This window comes from Betta splendens, chromosome 8, assembly GCF_900634795.4.
Source record: "Betta splendens chromosome 8, fBetSpl5.4, whole genome shotgun sequence".
In the NCBI taxonomy this organism is placed as follows: domain Eukaryota; kingdom Metazoa; phylum Chordata; class Actinopteri; order Anabantiformes; family Osphronemidae; genus Betta; species Betta splendens.
The window spans coordinates 6,396,973-6,409,562 of NC_040888.2; the positions used below are offsets into that span (position 1 = coordinate 6,396,973).

Here is a 12,590-nt window from a genome sequence, read left to right on the forward strand (position 1 = left end):
CATGCTGCATAATACAACTTTTGATAAAATATATCCACTGATGCCTTGTGATGTGTATGTTTTATCTGATGGTATAAGGATTTGACCCGGCTCGCTGTGAGACTGCACATTTTTTAATATTGGCTTTCTGTTTGCTCCGGCAGCAGCTCATCCTGGTGTTAATACTGTGTTTGTAAATCAGAGAGCTCAATACACATGACGCAGCATCTGTGGGGACCAGATATCACTGAATCTGACCTTGCATATCACACAGCTGCATTTTCTATCTGAAAGTCAGAGTTCTCTTTTGTTTATTTTAACATTTTTTGTGGAGGAGAAAGTGTAAAAACGCAGCAGCATAGGGAGTGTTGTGTTCTAAGGCGGTGCACAGGATGGTAAAAAGCAAACGGCCAATGGATAAACCTCCAAGTGAGCAAATATTTTGCTTTTTGTTTTGTTCCTCCGAGTGTGAAATACACTGCAATTGTCTTGGACACAGACAAATGTAAACAGCATGGTGACATATGTAGTAAGAGTTTGCTATTCAGGTCACCATGTTGTTTTCCTTTCCCATTTAATTAGAAGATTACACACTTGAGGTATTCTCAACACTGAGAGTTTATGAACTGCAATACGTTAATTAGTGTCTGCCAACGAACCAATCGCGTCCCGAAATAAAATTAATTTTTCGACAAGTCAAATGGATTTGGTTTTGTTGCCTCGACTGCGACAGTATTTTCAGCCAGATATTATTAAACGTAGCGTCACTTAAACAAACCTGCTAAGTGTGATTATTTACACAGATCTGTAAAGCATTTAAAAACCTTAATTAGATATTGAAGTGTAGCGTCAATATAAAGCACCCTGTTTAAAGGGAACGATTTCACACAAGAGCAGCAGCTGCTACATTTTTAAATTACCTATATGTTACAGACCGTTTATATCGCCACAAATTTGTGACCTTACTCCTCACTTATTATTCTTGGTAGAGCAAAGAAAATTGTCTTCACCGTGTTTATCAGGAGCTCAGGTCACAAACCCTTAATAAAAGGCACAATACACAAATTGTCACGTAAAACAAATGTAATCCTAATTTGTGGTGTGGTGGCGTTCTCCAATTTCTCTTGCAAACAGTACATTACACCTGTGGCTGAATCAGCACAGTTCCACTCTTCAAGCGTTACTCTCAATACATCCCCTGTGTGAACCAGAACAGGTGGGAACCAATGTTAGTCTGAGAGAGAGAGAGACAGAGAGACAGAGACAAAACATAAACTTTTTATCAGTTTAAGCACTTTATGACTACTAATAATACCGAATTCTGTGGATGCAACATAATACTGTGAAAGTATAGTAAATAAATCTAAATACAGAGGACAATGCTAAGCATCATAAACAAATTAATAGAACAAAGTCACTCAAAATAATGTGGACAGTATCTATGGTTGATTAACATGTACTGAAATGTGAAAGAATGGACTTCTAAACTGAACTTGAGTTTATTAAACAATCGAATGTTGAAATGAATTGAGCACTTGAAGTCGGTTTTTTCATGTTTCTTGATTATAAATACGATAATTAGCAACACAATTGACGTGGTACAAGAACCTTCAGCAGGTTGACTTCAGGTGTGAGAAAAAACCAACAAGACGCAAACTAAGGTGATAAATATACACACTGATTACATGCACAGGTAAAAACAGTTAGAAATCAAACCAAGGAAAAAACAGGAAACAACGGGACACAATCAACCGGACCTGAGATTAACAAAATAAAACCTCAGACTGGAAGTGAAGCTGCTGACATTAGTACTGGATACATGACTTATAACTAAAAAAGAAGAATGAGGTGTCAGTCAAAATGTCAAAATACCTCAAGTATTGTGCTTTTAAACCAATCTTTTTAAACAACATTTAGTTTTTCTGGTCTCAACCAACAGCCTACATTTTTTTGTCTGCCAAATATGATGATGCCGAGTATCAGGTCAGGGCTGAGCACTGTTCTAAACATTCTGTGCCGTCAGAGGGAATTATCTTTTCACCGTGTGCTTAGTTGCACTTTGAGATCAAATGTTTTAATTCTTTGGATGTGCCAGTAAAATGTCAGCAGCAGCGTATGCATTTTATTTTGTTCTTCTTTTCATTCCACACTACTTCTGCTTGAATCTGCACAATGCATTTAATCATATCAGGATGAGCTAAAAACATTACTTTTAAATGCTTTTATCATCCGACTGATGGGAGCGTTCAAATTTAAGTTCAAGCATTACGGTAATTTTAAAAAGTATAACTTGTAGTGCAGTTAACTTAGTAATACTCATTGCATTGGACAGCATTTATAAAATGGTTATGCAAGTGGGAAAAAACGATTTGAAACTCTGCAGCTAAAGAGCTGGAGTCTTGAATAAGGTGATGGGAGCAGAACCAACTGCAATGAGCAGAGCTGCTCTTACATTTAGGCTGTGTTTGCACAGGAAGCGTCGCCTTTACTCACTGAGCTTCTTTAAAAAAAAAGGCCTTGAAAGGGTCTCACAATGGAGTGGCACCAAATAAAACTGATGTTAATACAAACTTAATTAGAAACCTATTAACCTGGGGAGAAAACGTGCACACACGTCCGCGTGCGCGGAGCACTGTAAACGCGCAATCTGGCCGGCACACACGAGGACGCCGGCCCATGCGGGGACTCCGGGGAGGTGGGGGGCAGAGTGGGGGGGGGGGGGGTTGAGATTAGATTCAGAGAGAGATCACTGATTGAGGGCAGTGAATCGATGGCTGGCTGGAGGCTCCGTGAAGCCCGTGAGTGATGGTGCTGCATTTAATCGCCTTTTGTGTTTGTCTCAATTATGCTACATAATGGCTTCTAACACCTGCGCTAACACCGTGCTCAGGAAATGCTGTGTGCACTAGGAAAAAAAGCATGTGAAGTAAAGACAGGGTTGTTAATAGCGGGGTGAGGGGACGCCGGCTACCTGTCGGCGCTGGTGCCTTTGTGAAGATGCACCATGCGCACGTTCTGACTTTCTGCTCACGTCTGTGTGCGTGCGGTAGATGTGGGAGGGCCCGCGGACCCCATCGCGCCCTCCATCATCGTCCCCCCCAGGAACACCAGCGTCACGGTGGGCCGAAACGAGGCCGTCATGGAGTGCGTCGCCAACGCCAGGTAGGTTTTTCCCACGGTCGCGCCTTGCGAGGAAAAGGCCCGCGCAAATACAGACACGGGCGCATCATCGCAACACCTCCACCCCCCCCTCACCTCCACATCTGATATTTTGCGATTTAAATGAATCTTGAAATCTTTTGTTTGAACATAATAGGAAAATGTTTCGTTCATCTCTCATTTTGTACCTCGTCTCCATTTTTGCCTTTGATTCAAGGCCTCGCTCTGTTCTCCCTATCTTGCACAATCCCGGTCTTGAATTCTGACTATTATCTCCAATTCAAAGACTTAATCAGAATGACAGATGTATCCCTTTGCTCCCTTAGTGCACCGTAACCTTGAAAGAGAATACGAATCTGTATTAAACACCATCCTCTCTAAAACCTCCTTCTCTCCTTCTCTCCTTTTCATCTATTTCTCCTCCAGACCGCTCGTCAAAATGAGTATAACATGGAGGAAAGACGGCGCGGTGGTCAACGCGGGGATCCGAGACTTTGGCCGCCGGTTGGTGATCAGCTTGCCGGCGGTGGGGGATAGCGGCTACTATGAGTGCGAGGCATCGCTCCGCAGCAGCAGCATCCCTTCAGTCACTGCTGGGGCCTTCCTGCATGTTCTGGGTAAATAGCCCGTGGCTTACATTTTAACCTTGCATGCAGCATCTTAGCCTAAATTATCCAAACATTGCATCAGCCGGCTGGCCCCCATGGTGTGAGAACATTTTGTTGCCATTTTCTCTGTCAGTAATTGAGCTGATGTTAGAGCGCTGAGACTTGTCTTTTAAAGGCTTTGATAGTAGTTGATGCTTCTTCTTCTTCTTCTTCTTCTTCTTTTGGAAGGGGAGGGGAGCGAGACGGAGGAGGAGGAGGAGGGGAGGCGAGGAGGAGGCGGAGGAGGAGGCGGAGGATGAGGAGGAGGAGGAGGAGGAGGTCATGGCTTCTTCTTCTTCTTCTTCTTCTTCTTCTTCTTCTTCTTCTCCTTCTTCTTCTTCTTCTTCTTCTTCTTCTTCTTCTTCTTTTTCTCCTTCTTCTTCTTCTTCTTCCTTAAAACAGAATATCCTCTGTTTGTGAAGGAGCCACCGAGCCACATTAGCGCAGAGATGGAGAAGGTGGTGGACATTCCCTGTCAGGCACGAGGTCTGTTGTGTTTGTTTGTTCGCTGCGCCGGTGAATGTGCGAAAGTGCAAAGAATAACGAGCACCGAAAAAGGGTCGCGGTGACAGGGGGGGGATTAAAAAGCGCCGCTAGAAGAGAAATCCTCTCATCCGTCTGCAGGCACGCCGCAGCCAGACATCGTGTGGTACAAAGACGCGGTGCCCATCAGCCCGGTGAAGATCCCCAGGTACAGGGTGCTGGTGGGAGGCAGTCTGCAGATCAACGGCCTCCTGCCGGACGACACTGGGATGTTCCAGTGCTTCGCCCGCAACCTCGCCGGAGAGATCCAGACCAACACCTACCTAGCCGTCACTAGTACGTCTCCTTGAGAAATGTTCCCAGCTATCTGCACGTCTGCTGCTTAATTCAGCTCGTCTTCCCCTCTCGCTTCCCTCCCTTTTTATTCTTAAATCCGCTCCTCTGTTCTCATTTATAATCCTCTTTTCTTTCCCTCTCTCTCTCTCTCTCTCTCTCTCTCTCTCTCTCTCTCTCTTTCTCTCTCTCTCTCTCTGCTTCGCTCGCCTTGCCTCCTACACTCATCTATCTATATATCTCTTCGCAGTGACAGATTTGTCACCTTGGATGCTCGGGCAATTATTGGCTATTTTTGAATCAGAGAATTTGCAGGCGAGGCAAGAGAGAGGGAGACGCCTTGTCACATCCTCGGAGCTGTCCCCAAGAATAAGATCTGACAGCCTCCCCTTTTGTCAAGTCTGTTAAGCTCCCAGCTGCCGTCTGCTTTATTAGGGCCAAAGCTGGTTATGTCTCTCATTATCACCTCTGTCTCACCTGATTCTGTTTGTGTGTGTGTGTGTGTTTGTGTGTGGCCGTGGCTCCTTCCCCTCGTAGGTATCGCTCCCAACATCACCGCTGGCCCCTCCGATAGCGCCGTGATTGACGGCATGTCGGTAATTTTGCATTGCGAGACCTCGGGAGCCCCAAGGCCAGCCATCACTTGGCAGAAAGGTGCGTGGGCTAACAGCATGAGGTTCTGAGTGGGGTTCATTATGCTGCATTTGGACTTGTCAAAGTTAGACGAGAGCTGTGGAAAGCATTTGGAATATGCATCTCCTTATTTTTTTATTTTTTTTTTCTGCTGCACTGCTTCCCTCCTGTTTGTTTTCCCTGACATCTCTCCAATGCCCTTATCTCTGTTTTCCTCCACCCTCCCGCCTCCCATGCCATCCATCACCTCCACCCTTTCCTGTAGGGGAACGCGTCTTGGCCAGTGGCTCGGTCCAGCTGCCCAGGTTCACCCTGCTGGAGTCCGGCAGCCTGCTGATCAGCCCCTCCCACCTGTCTGACGCCGGCACCTACACCTGCATGGCCAGCAACTCCAGGGGCATCGACGAGGCGTCGGCCGATTTGGTGGTGTGGGGTAAGCTTGACAGAATATTGCATCTTTGCATTGGATATTGCATATTGCTTGCGTAATCTGTTAATTTCCTTCTACAGCTGAAACGCGAAAAACACAAACTTACTAGACCAAACTGCACTGATGGAAAAACATGTCTATTTTTAATCTTAGGCTTGTTAATGCAGTAAGTACCTTGCTCCTGGAGGTCACCGCTAAGATATTCTGACTATATAGTCTAATGACTCACACATTTTCAGTGCATAAATTTTTATCATCAGTCCTTGAAAGCCTTGCAGATTACTCCGCCCATCGGCAAAACTGTGTGATTCACCGCGTTTCCGCGAGACACTGAGCGAAAGACGAAGCCCGTTCCCGTTCGCTGAATAACATTGGCCGCTGCTTGTTTGTTTGTAGCGCGGACTCGCATCACGAAACCACCGCAAGACCAGAGCGTCATAAAAGGCACCAAGGCCGTGATGACCTGTGGTGTGACCCACGACCCCAGCGTGACTGTCAGGTAATGACATCCAATTATTAAACATCACACGTCACGTACTTCTTAATGACCCCAATGTAGTGTTTATCCAGTCCAGCCTAAGTCGACCTGCCGTTGGAAGGAACACTTTGAGTCAGATTGAGGAATTAGCCCATTGGTTTTGCTCAGTCTTCGACAGTCTTGAGCATGATCGAGTGTGTGTACACGCGTCTGTCTCGGAGGGAGTGAAATGATGTCTACGGAGCCCAGTGATTAGAGAGCCTGTCACCTGTGGGCCCACGGCATTGATCAGATCGTGGGGTAAACAGATGAATATGTAAACAGAGTAATAACTTGAGACAGTGCCTTTAATTAAACTCAACACAGAGGAGATTAGCTGGAGAGACCAAACAGTCACAGTTAATCACACGGGGGCTCGCGGTGTGTGTGTGTGTGTGTGTGTGTGTGTGTGTGTGTGTGTGTGTGTGTGTGTGTGTGTGTGTGTGTGTGTGTGTGTGTGTGTGTGTGTGTGTGCGCCCCCCCCTTTGTGACGGAAGAGAAATGGGCAGGTTCTGTACAGTACGTGTGACAGGAAGCGATGGTTCTTCAGATTCAGATGGCGGCGGCTGTCAGCGGCGCGGGGCTTTTCATCAGCACCGGCGCCGTCTGAGCGCCGCTGTACCTGACAACAAGCCGTTACGTACGCACTGCGTGTCTCCAGGTACGTGTGGGAGAAGAGCGGCTCGGTGATCGACGTGAACACGTCGCCGCGCCTGCGGCTGGACCCCGACGGGACGCTGCACATCTCCCAGACGTGGTCGGGCGACATCGGCACGTACGCCTGCAGGGTGACCTCCGTGGGCGGCAACGACTCCCGCAGCGCCCACCTCAGAGTCAGGTCTGAGCGCCCGACGCCACCGCCTGTGTTTTCTGTCATATTTACATCGGGCCGAGACATGATGGATGGATGTTTCCTCCACCGTCGTGCTTTATCTCCCCTCTAATATTTACAATGCAGCGCTCTGGGTTTCATTTTTTGCAATTTGCACCATCTCCAATCTGATTCTATTTGTTCTTTATCGCGTTGCCCATCTCTCACGTGTGCAGGCAACTGCCCCACGCCCCAGAAAACCCAATAGCGGTGCTGAGTGTCACAGAGAGGAGGGCCATCAACCTGACGTGGGCCCAGGCCTTCGACGGCAACAGCCCCCTCATCCGATACATCCTGGAGGTTTCAGAAAACAGTAAGTAGCCTCCACGTATGTGTTGCATTCATTGTTACTCCTTTTATTTATATATATATTTACCTACATACAATACTTTTACTTTATACTGCCTGGAAGCCTTTATTTGCTCCTTTTATTAGATTACATTTCCACTGTGTGCCCAAAATTGGCAGCTGCATCTTCTTTTACCGTCGGTAGTCGGGGAAACTAAATTGCCTCACCTCTGCGCTTCTCCCTCCAACGATCGGGCGACAACACAATCAAATTGCGTTGATGTCCGACGCTCTTATCTTCCCCCGTCGCCTGATAAGATCCGAGGAGTGCGAGCGCTCTTGCCCGTGCGGCGTAAACGCCTCGGCCGTTTCTCTTGGACGCGCGGCTAACTGAGAAGATGGCGACTCATTAAGAGGAGAACGAATCTGAGGATGCAGATGGGATCTGTTTTGGGGATAATTGAATTTCAATCTGATATTCGGGGGGGAGTGTATACAAAATAAATTGCTTGTTTTGTTTGGCTTTTTTCATCACAAGCCGCAGTGTTATAAGTGAAAATGAAACAATGCTGTGCAATAATAGCCAGGAATAAGTTAGAATTTAAATTTGATTGCAAGTGGGTTTTTCTTTCCCCAAGAATGTTAATGCTCTCACAAGGTCATTTACTGTTCGCTTGTTATTGCCTACAGCTCTGTCTATGTGTTGGTCTTCTCCATCTCAGACGCCCCTTGGACGGTGTTGCTGGCCAACATTGAGCCAGAGTCCACCGGGGTTAGCGTCGGTGGCCTCATCCCGGCCCGCTCGTACCAGTTTCGGCTGTGCGCTGTCAACGACGTGGGTCGAGGCCAGTTCAGCAAAGAGACGGAGCGGTGGGTTGCCGTTGTTCTGCATGTGCCGCGTATTAAATATGCTGTCGGTGTTCCACGGGAGACGTGGCTGTGAGAACCGCGTTGCACTCTGGGCTTTTCACAGCTCCAGAACAGCCTGTTCTTTCCCCCCTTGTCTCGACGGTTTAATAGAAAATCCTGTGATTATTTCCTGTAAGTCCGCCCTTTTTTTTTTTTTTTTTTTTTTTTTTTTTTTGGCGTCGGCGCCCGTGGGAGTGAGGCAGCGATGAGCCGACTTCAGGACGGGGCCCTCTTTTTCCCAAGATAAAACTGTGAACGAGCTGAAATTGTGCTTTGTGAAGACTTGATGGGTGCGCTGACCCAGCTTCATCCACCTCCCTCCTATTAACTCGCTTCGCGTTCGAGTGAAACTCCTCACACGGGCCCAAATCTCGAGTGAACTCCTTTGACTGGCCGGACCCGAATCATCGTAATCACACGAGCACAACCCACACGTTGTGCACCTAATTTGCCGCTTTCGTACCTGCAGCCGGTGACGCCCACCTCTACCCCCGCCCCCCCCGTTCCCATTCACAGGGTTGAATTCCTGTGTGAATGTGCCCAGACAAGAGTGCGCCACAGGAGGGTGACTGAGCATCAGTGAGAGTGCAGGGCTCTGCTGAGCCGTCTCACCGGCACACCCCTTTGATCCTAAACACGCTGCTTTATCTCCTCCGGAGCCGGCGCCGCTGCTCTCTGGGAAGAAATCAAGATGTCATCTCAAATTGACTTTAGGGAAAAGTCTGCTCGTGGCGCTCCTGCGTGTTCCTTTCTATCATTCCCGCGCTCACGCGGGTCTCACCGCGCGGCCCCATTTTCGCCGCGGCCTCTTTGATCCTTTGTGGCGCCGCAGCCCGTTGCCTCTCCGCGGACGGACGCTCGCGCGGAGAACGTGTTTTGGGACAAAGCCGCCTTCGCCGCGTTGCGCTGATGTGCGGCTTTATTACGATTTGATATCTGATGAAATAGGACAGAAATATGCAGAAACCCACAATAATGAACTCCCCCCTGTTTCCTCTTTACCTCTCCTTTCCCATGGTTTCCATGTGGCTGCAGAATAACTCTCCCCGAGGAGCCTCCCAGCGCCCCCCCCCAAACGGTCATCGCCAGCGGCCGCACCAATCAGTCCATTATGATCCAATGGCAGCCGCCGCCGGAGAGCCACCAGAACGGCCCACTCCAGGGCTACATCATCAGGTGGGAGGACCACGACAGCCTGCATGATTTCTTCCGAGGAATCGGTGCCTCGCTGGGCCAGTGCCATTCAGATGTGATAATAACGGTTATATCAGCTCCTTTTCTTCCTCTTTATTTCACTTCATTCTCACTCGCTGCGCAATAGAATAATTGGTGCCAATTAAATACCTTCCCCTCTATTCATATGTTCTCACCTCTCTTTTGTAACCATTTTATAACTGTTCTGCATGGCCTCTCCTCCATTAGTCCTCTCCCTCCATTTCCCTTTTTTTCCCCCAGACAACCTGCGTTCTAATACATTTATATCTTGTCTGTCCGCCTCTGCCTGTGTCCACCAATTACTCCCATCCGCTGCCAGGTACTGTCTGTCTGGGCTTCCAGTAGACTGTCAGATGAAGAATATCACCAGTCCCGACCAGACCAGTCTGCTTCTGGAGGACCTCATCATCTGGACCAACTATGAGATTGAAGTGGCCGCGTATAACGGAGCGGGCAGAGGCACCTTCAGTCACAGAGTCACTGAGTGGACGCTGCAAGGAGGTGAGGACCAAGCGGCCGGTTCTGGCGGCTGCAGCCCACAGCAGCTGCTGTGAGATCACTTTATTTGCTTTACAAACCCAGTCAATACCAGCCTCATGGCGTCGATCCCTCGGCTGATGTTGAGCCCGCGGCGTAACGCGTGTGACGGACAACTAGGCTAATTCTCTGGTTCTCCTGATGACGCTCAGATTTGAGCGTCCAGGGGTTTTCCATGATTTATGCATGTTCACACTGTGCGAGCTTTTACTTTTCTACTTGTTTATGGACGTTGATTATTTCGGAATCTTCAGCTTTTGTACATACACACAAAAGAGCTTCTCACTGGCACATGTCTGCCTGTTGTAGCACAGATTTTATAGATTCTGCACATTAATTAAATACCAAGTGATGATGCGTCAATCTGATAACATACCTGCCTTTGTTGCCAAAGGAAACTGTCTCGGTTGGCTTCGTTTCTCTACGCTACGTGTTGAGTGATATAATTAGAATACACGTCGTGAACTTCCCCCCGGTGTCACACAGCCCCATATTTCTGTCATGCTCAGCGATTGCAACACTTCGTGTCCTGTGACTATTGTGAGCTGCTGTCTTTTCAAAACCTCAGGATAAAAATGAACCACACTGGGACAAATCTTGGATTATTTCAGACATCAAATCTGGATCCTCAGAACAAACTGAGCTTGATAAAACATATACTTTTACTGTTTGACTTAACCTTTTAGACTAATGCTGACTCTTTATCTGTAAATATAAAGCAGGCTACAGCTAAAGCATCAGCTTGATGAAAGGTTAATCCCTGTTTTTATTAGAGGGAGATTAGGAAATGCTGTCTTTTCTAGCTTTGCTAAAAAGTCAATTCAAAGATTAGAGCGAGTTTAAAACGCCGCTGCCAGACTTTAACAAACAGAGAAAGGGAGGACGTTGCTCCTGCCTTAGATGTGCTGTGTTGGCTTCCGGTTTGATTTTAAATTCCTTAAGTTGTATGTGAAGCTTTGAAAGGCTTAACACAGTCACGTATCTCAGAATCCCCGTCACGTTAAATCAAGTCCATGACACACAGTTCCTGTGTCAGACTCACTAAATACAGTATTCTCAGATGCACTCAGGAGAAAAAACACACACCTGAAACTAATACAAATATCTTCATACTATATAATAAAATATTAATTTGCAGACTCAGTTCTTTATTTGTGTTGCAAGTGAAACACACATTTGTAGAACTTCATTATTATCATTATTTACTTTGGTTAATTTATATTTTAGGCACTGAGCAGGTGTGTGTGTGTCTGTGTGTGTTTGTACTGTAAAGGAGGATGGCTTCTGTTTCTGACGCTTTTCCTTTGGCTGGATGATTACAAAAATACTTCAAATGTTTCCAGAACTGATGGATTGTATTAGGCACATTTCATAGTTAAAACACTGGAATCTTCTCCGCGCTTTCTGTGATGCCTCATCACTCACTCATTTAATAATTAGGCCCAAACCGGTGTCTGTCGCTCAGGCAAATAAACAACGTGAGAGAGGAGATCGTTGTGTTTGAATAGCATAACTTTCAAACATTGAAATTATGGCAAACATCACCATTTTCCATCCCACTTCCCTTCCAAGAAATAAATAATCATTTCATCATCCAAGTCACTGTCAGTGGGTAACGATAGTGAACAAGGCATTGGTGTTGTTTAAACTCAGCTCTCATTAATTGGATGCTTCCGTCACTCACTCCATTGAAGACACACGAGCGGATCGTGACGTGCGTTGAAGCACCTTCAAAGCCAGCGGAGGGCCAGCGCGGGGCCATGAGGACCATTATCGGCCAATCACCTTCATTAATGTGCGACTCCCCAACTGTTTTCCGGTGTTACATCAGAATGGCGTGCTCACTTCAAACAAAGTGCTGCAGGGTTCACCTGGAAGCTGCCTGAGGCGAACACTCTCGCACCCGGTTTGATTGGCGTCTTCTTACCTCCGTAAATGAGCCAGAATCAAAACTTTGCAAGTCGGATTCATACGCTCTAAATGAAACTGATCTGAAAGGGCTTGTTGATCATTTTCTTTCTTTACCCTTTTTACCTTCTACCTGTCTTCCCCCCTGTCTGGATCAGTGCCCACCGTGCCACCAGGAAATGTACAAGCCGAGCCTGTCAACTCCACCACAGTGCGTTTTACTTGGAGTGCCCCGAGCCCTCAGTTTATCAATGGAATCAACCAAGGATACAAGGTGAGTCGCCCCTCTCTGTCAACTGGTGCCCTCTAGTGGTCAGAGGCAGAAGAGCAACCTGTCATTGAAAGCCCTTACAAGCAATAGAGATTGGATTGTGCAAAAAGCATAATTGGATGTTTAATAGAAGAAGAAATGAAAGGCTGTAATTGCATCCGCATGTCTTTAAACCCTGGTCCTATCACGCTTCCAGCTGTTGGCATGGGAATCAGGTCGCGCAAACGAGGTCACCGTGGTCACGGTGCGTCCCAACTTCCAGGACGGCGTTCACGTCGGCTACATCTCCGGCCTGAAGAAGTTCGCCGAGTACTACACGTCGGTGCTGTGTTTCACGACCCCGGGAGACGGGCCCCGTAGCCCAGCCCAGCGGATACGCACCCACGAGGACAGTAAGTGGCCCCATTTAG

The 12,590-nt window shown here is 47.3% G+C and overlaps 1 protein-coding gene across 5 annotated transcripts in view; it reads left to right on the forward strand.

Moving 5' to 3' along the window:
• Positions 1–12,590, forward strand: part of LOC114860058 (protein sidekick-2-like) — a 72,284-nt gene that overhangs the window by 44,468 nt on the left and 15,226 nt on the right. For all 5 annotated transcript variants that reach the window (XM_055510852.1, XM_055510851.1, XM_055510853.1 and 2 more), the window contains exons 6-19: positions 3,030–3,141; positions 3,565–3,755; positions 4,188–4,271; positions 4,410–4,604; positions 5,139–5,255; positions 5,500–5,667; positions 6,061–6,163; positions 6,843–7,019; positions 7,229–7,365; positions 8,063–8,210; positions 9,285–9,425; positions 9,784–9,965; positions 12,068–12,183; positions 12,377–12,572. In XM_055510852.1, coding sequence (XP_055366827.1) covers positions 3,030–3,141; positions 3,565–3,755; positions 4,188–4,271; positions 4,410–4,604; positions 5,139–5,255; positions 5,500–5,667; positions 6,061–6,163; positions 6,843–7,019; positions 7,229–7,365; positions 8,063–8,210; positions 9,285–9,425; positions 9,784–9,965; positions 12,068–12,183; positions 12,377–12,572 — 2,067 coding nt within the window. The remainder of the gene's footprint in view (positions 1–3,029; positions 3,142–3,564; positions 3,756–4,187; positions 4,272–4,409; positions 4,605–5,138; positions 5,256–5,499; positions 5,668–6,060; positions 6,164–6,842; positions 7,020–7,228; positions 7,366–8,062; positions 8,211–9,284; positions 9,426–9,783; positions 9,966–12,067; positions 12,184–12,376; positions 12,573–12,590) is intronic.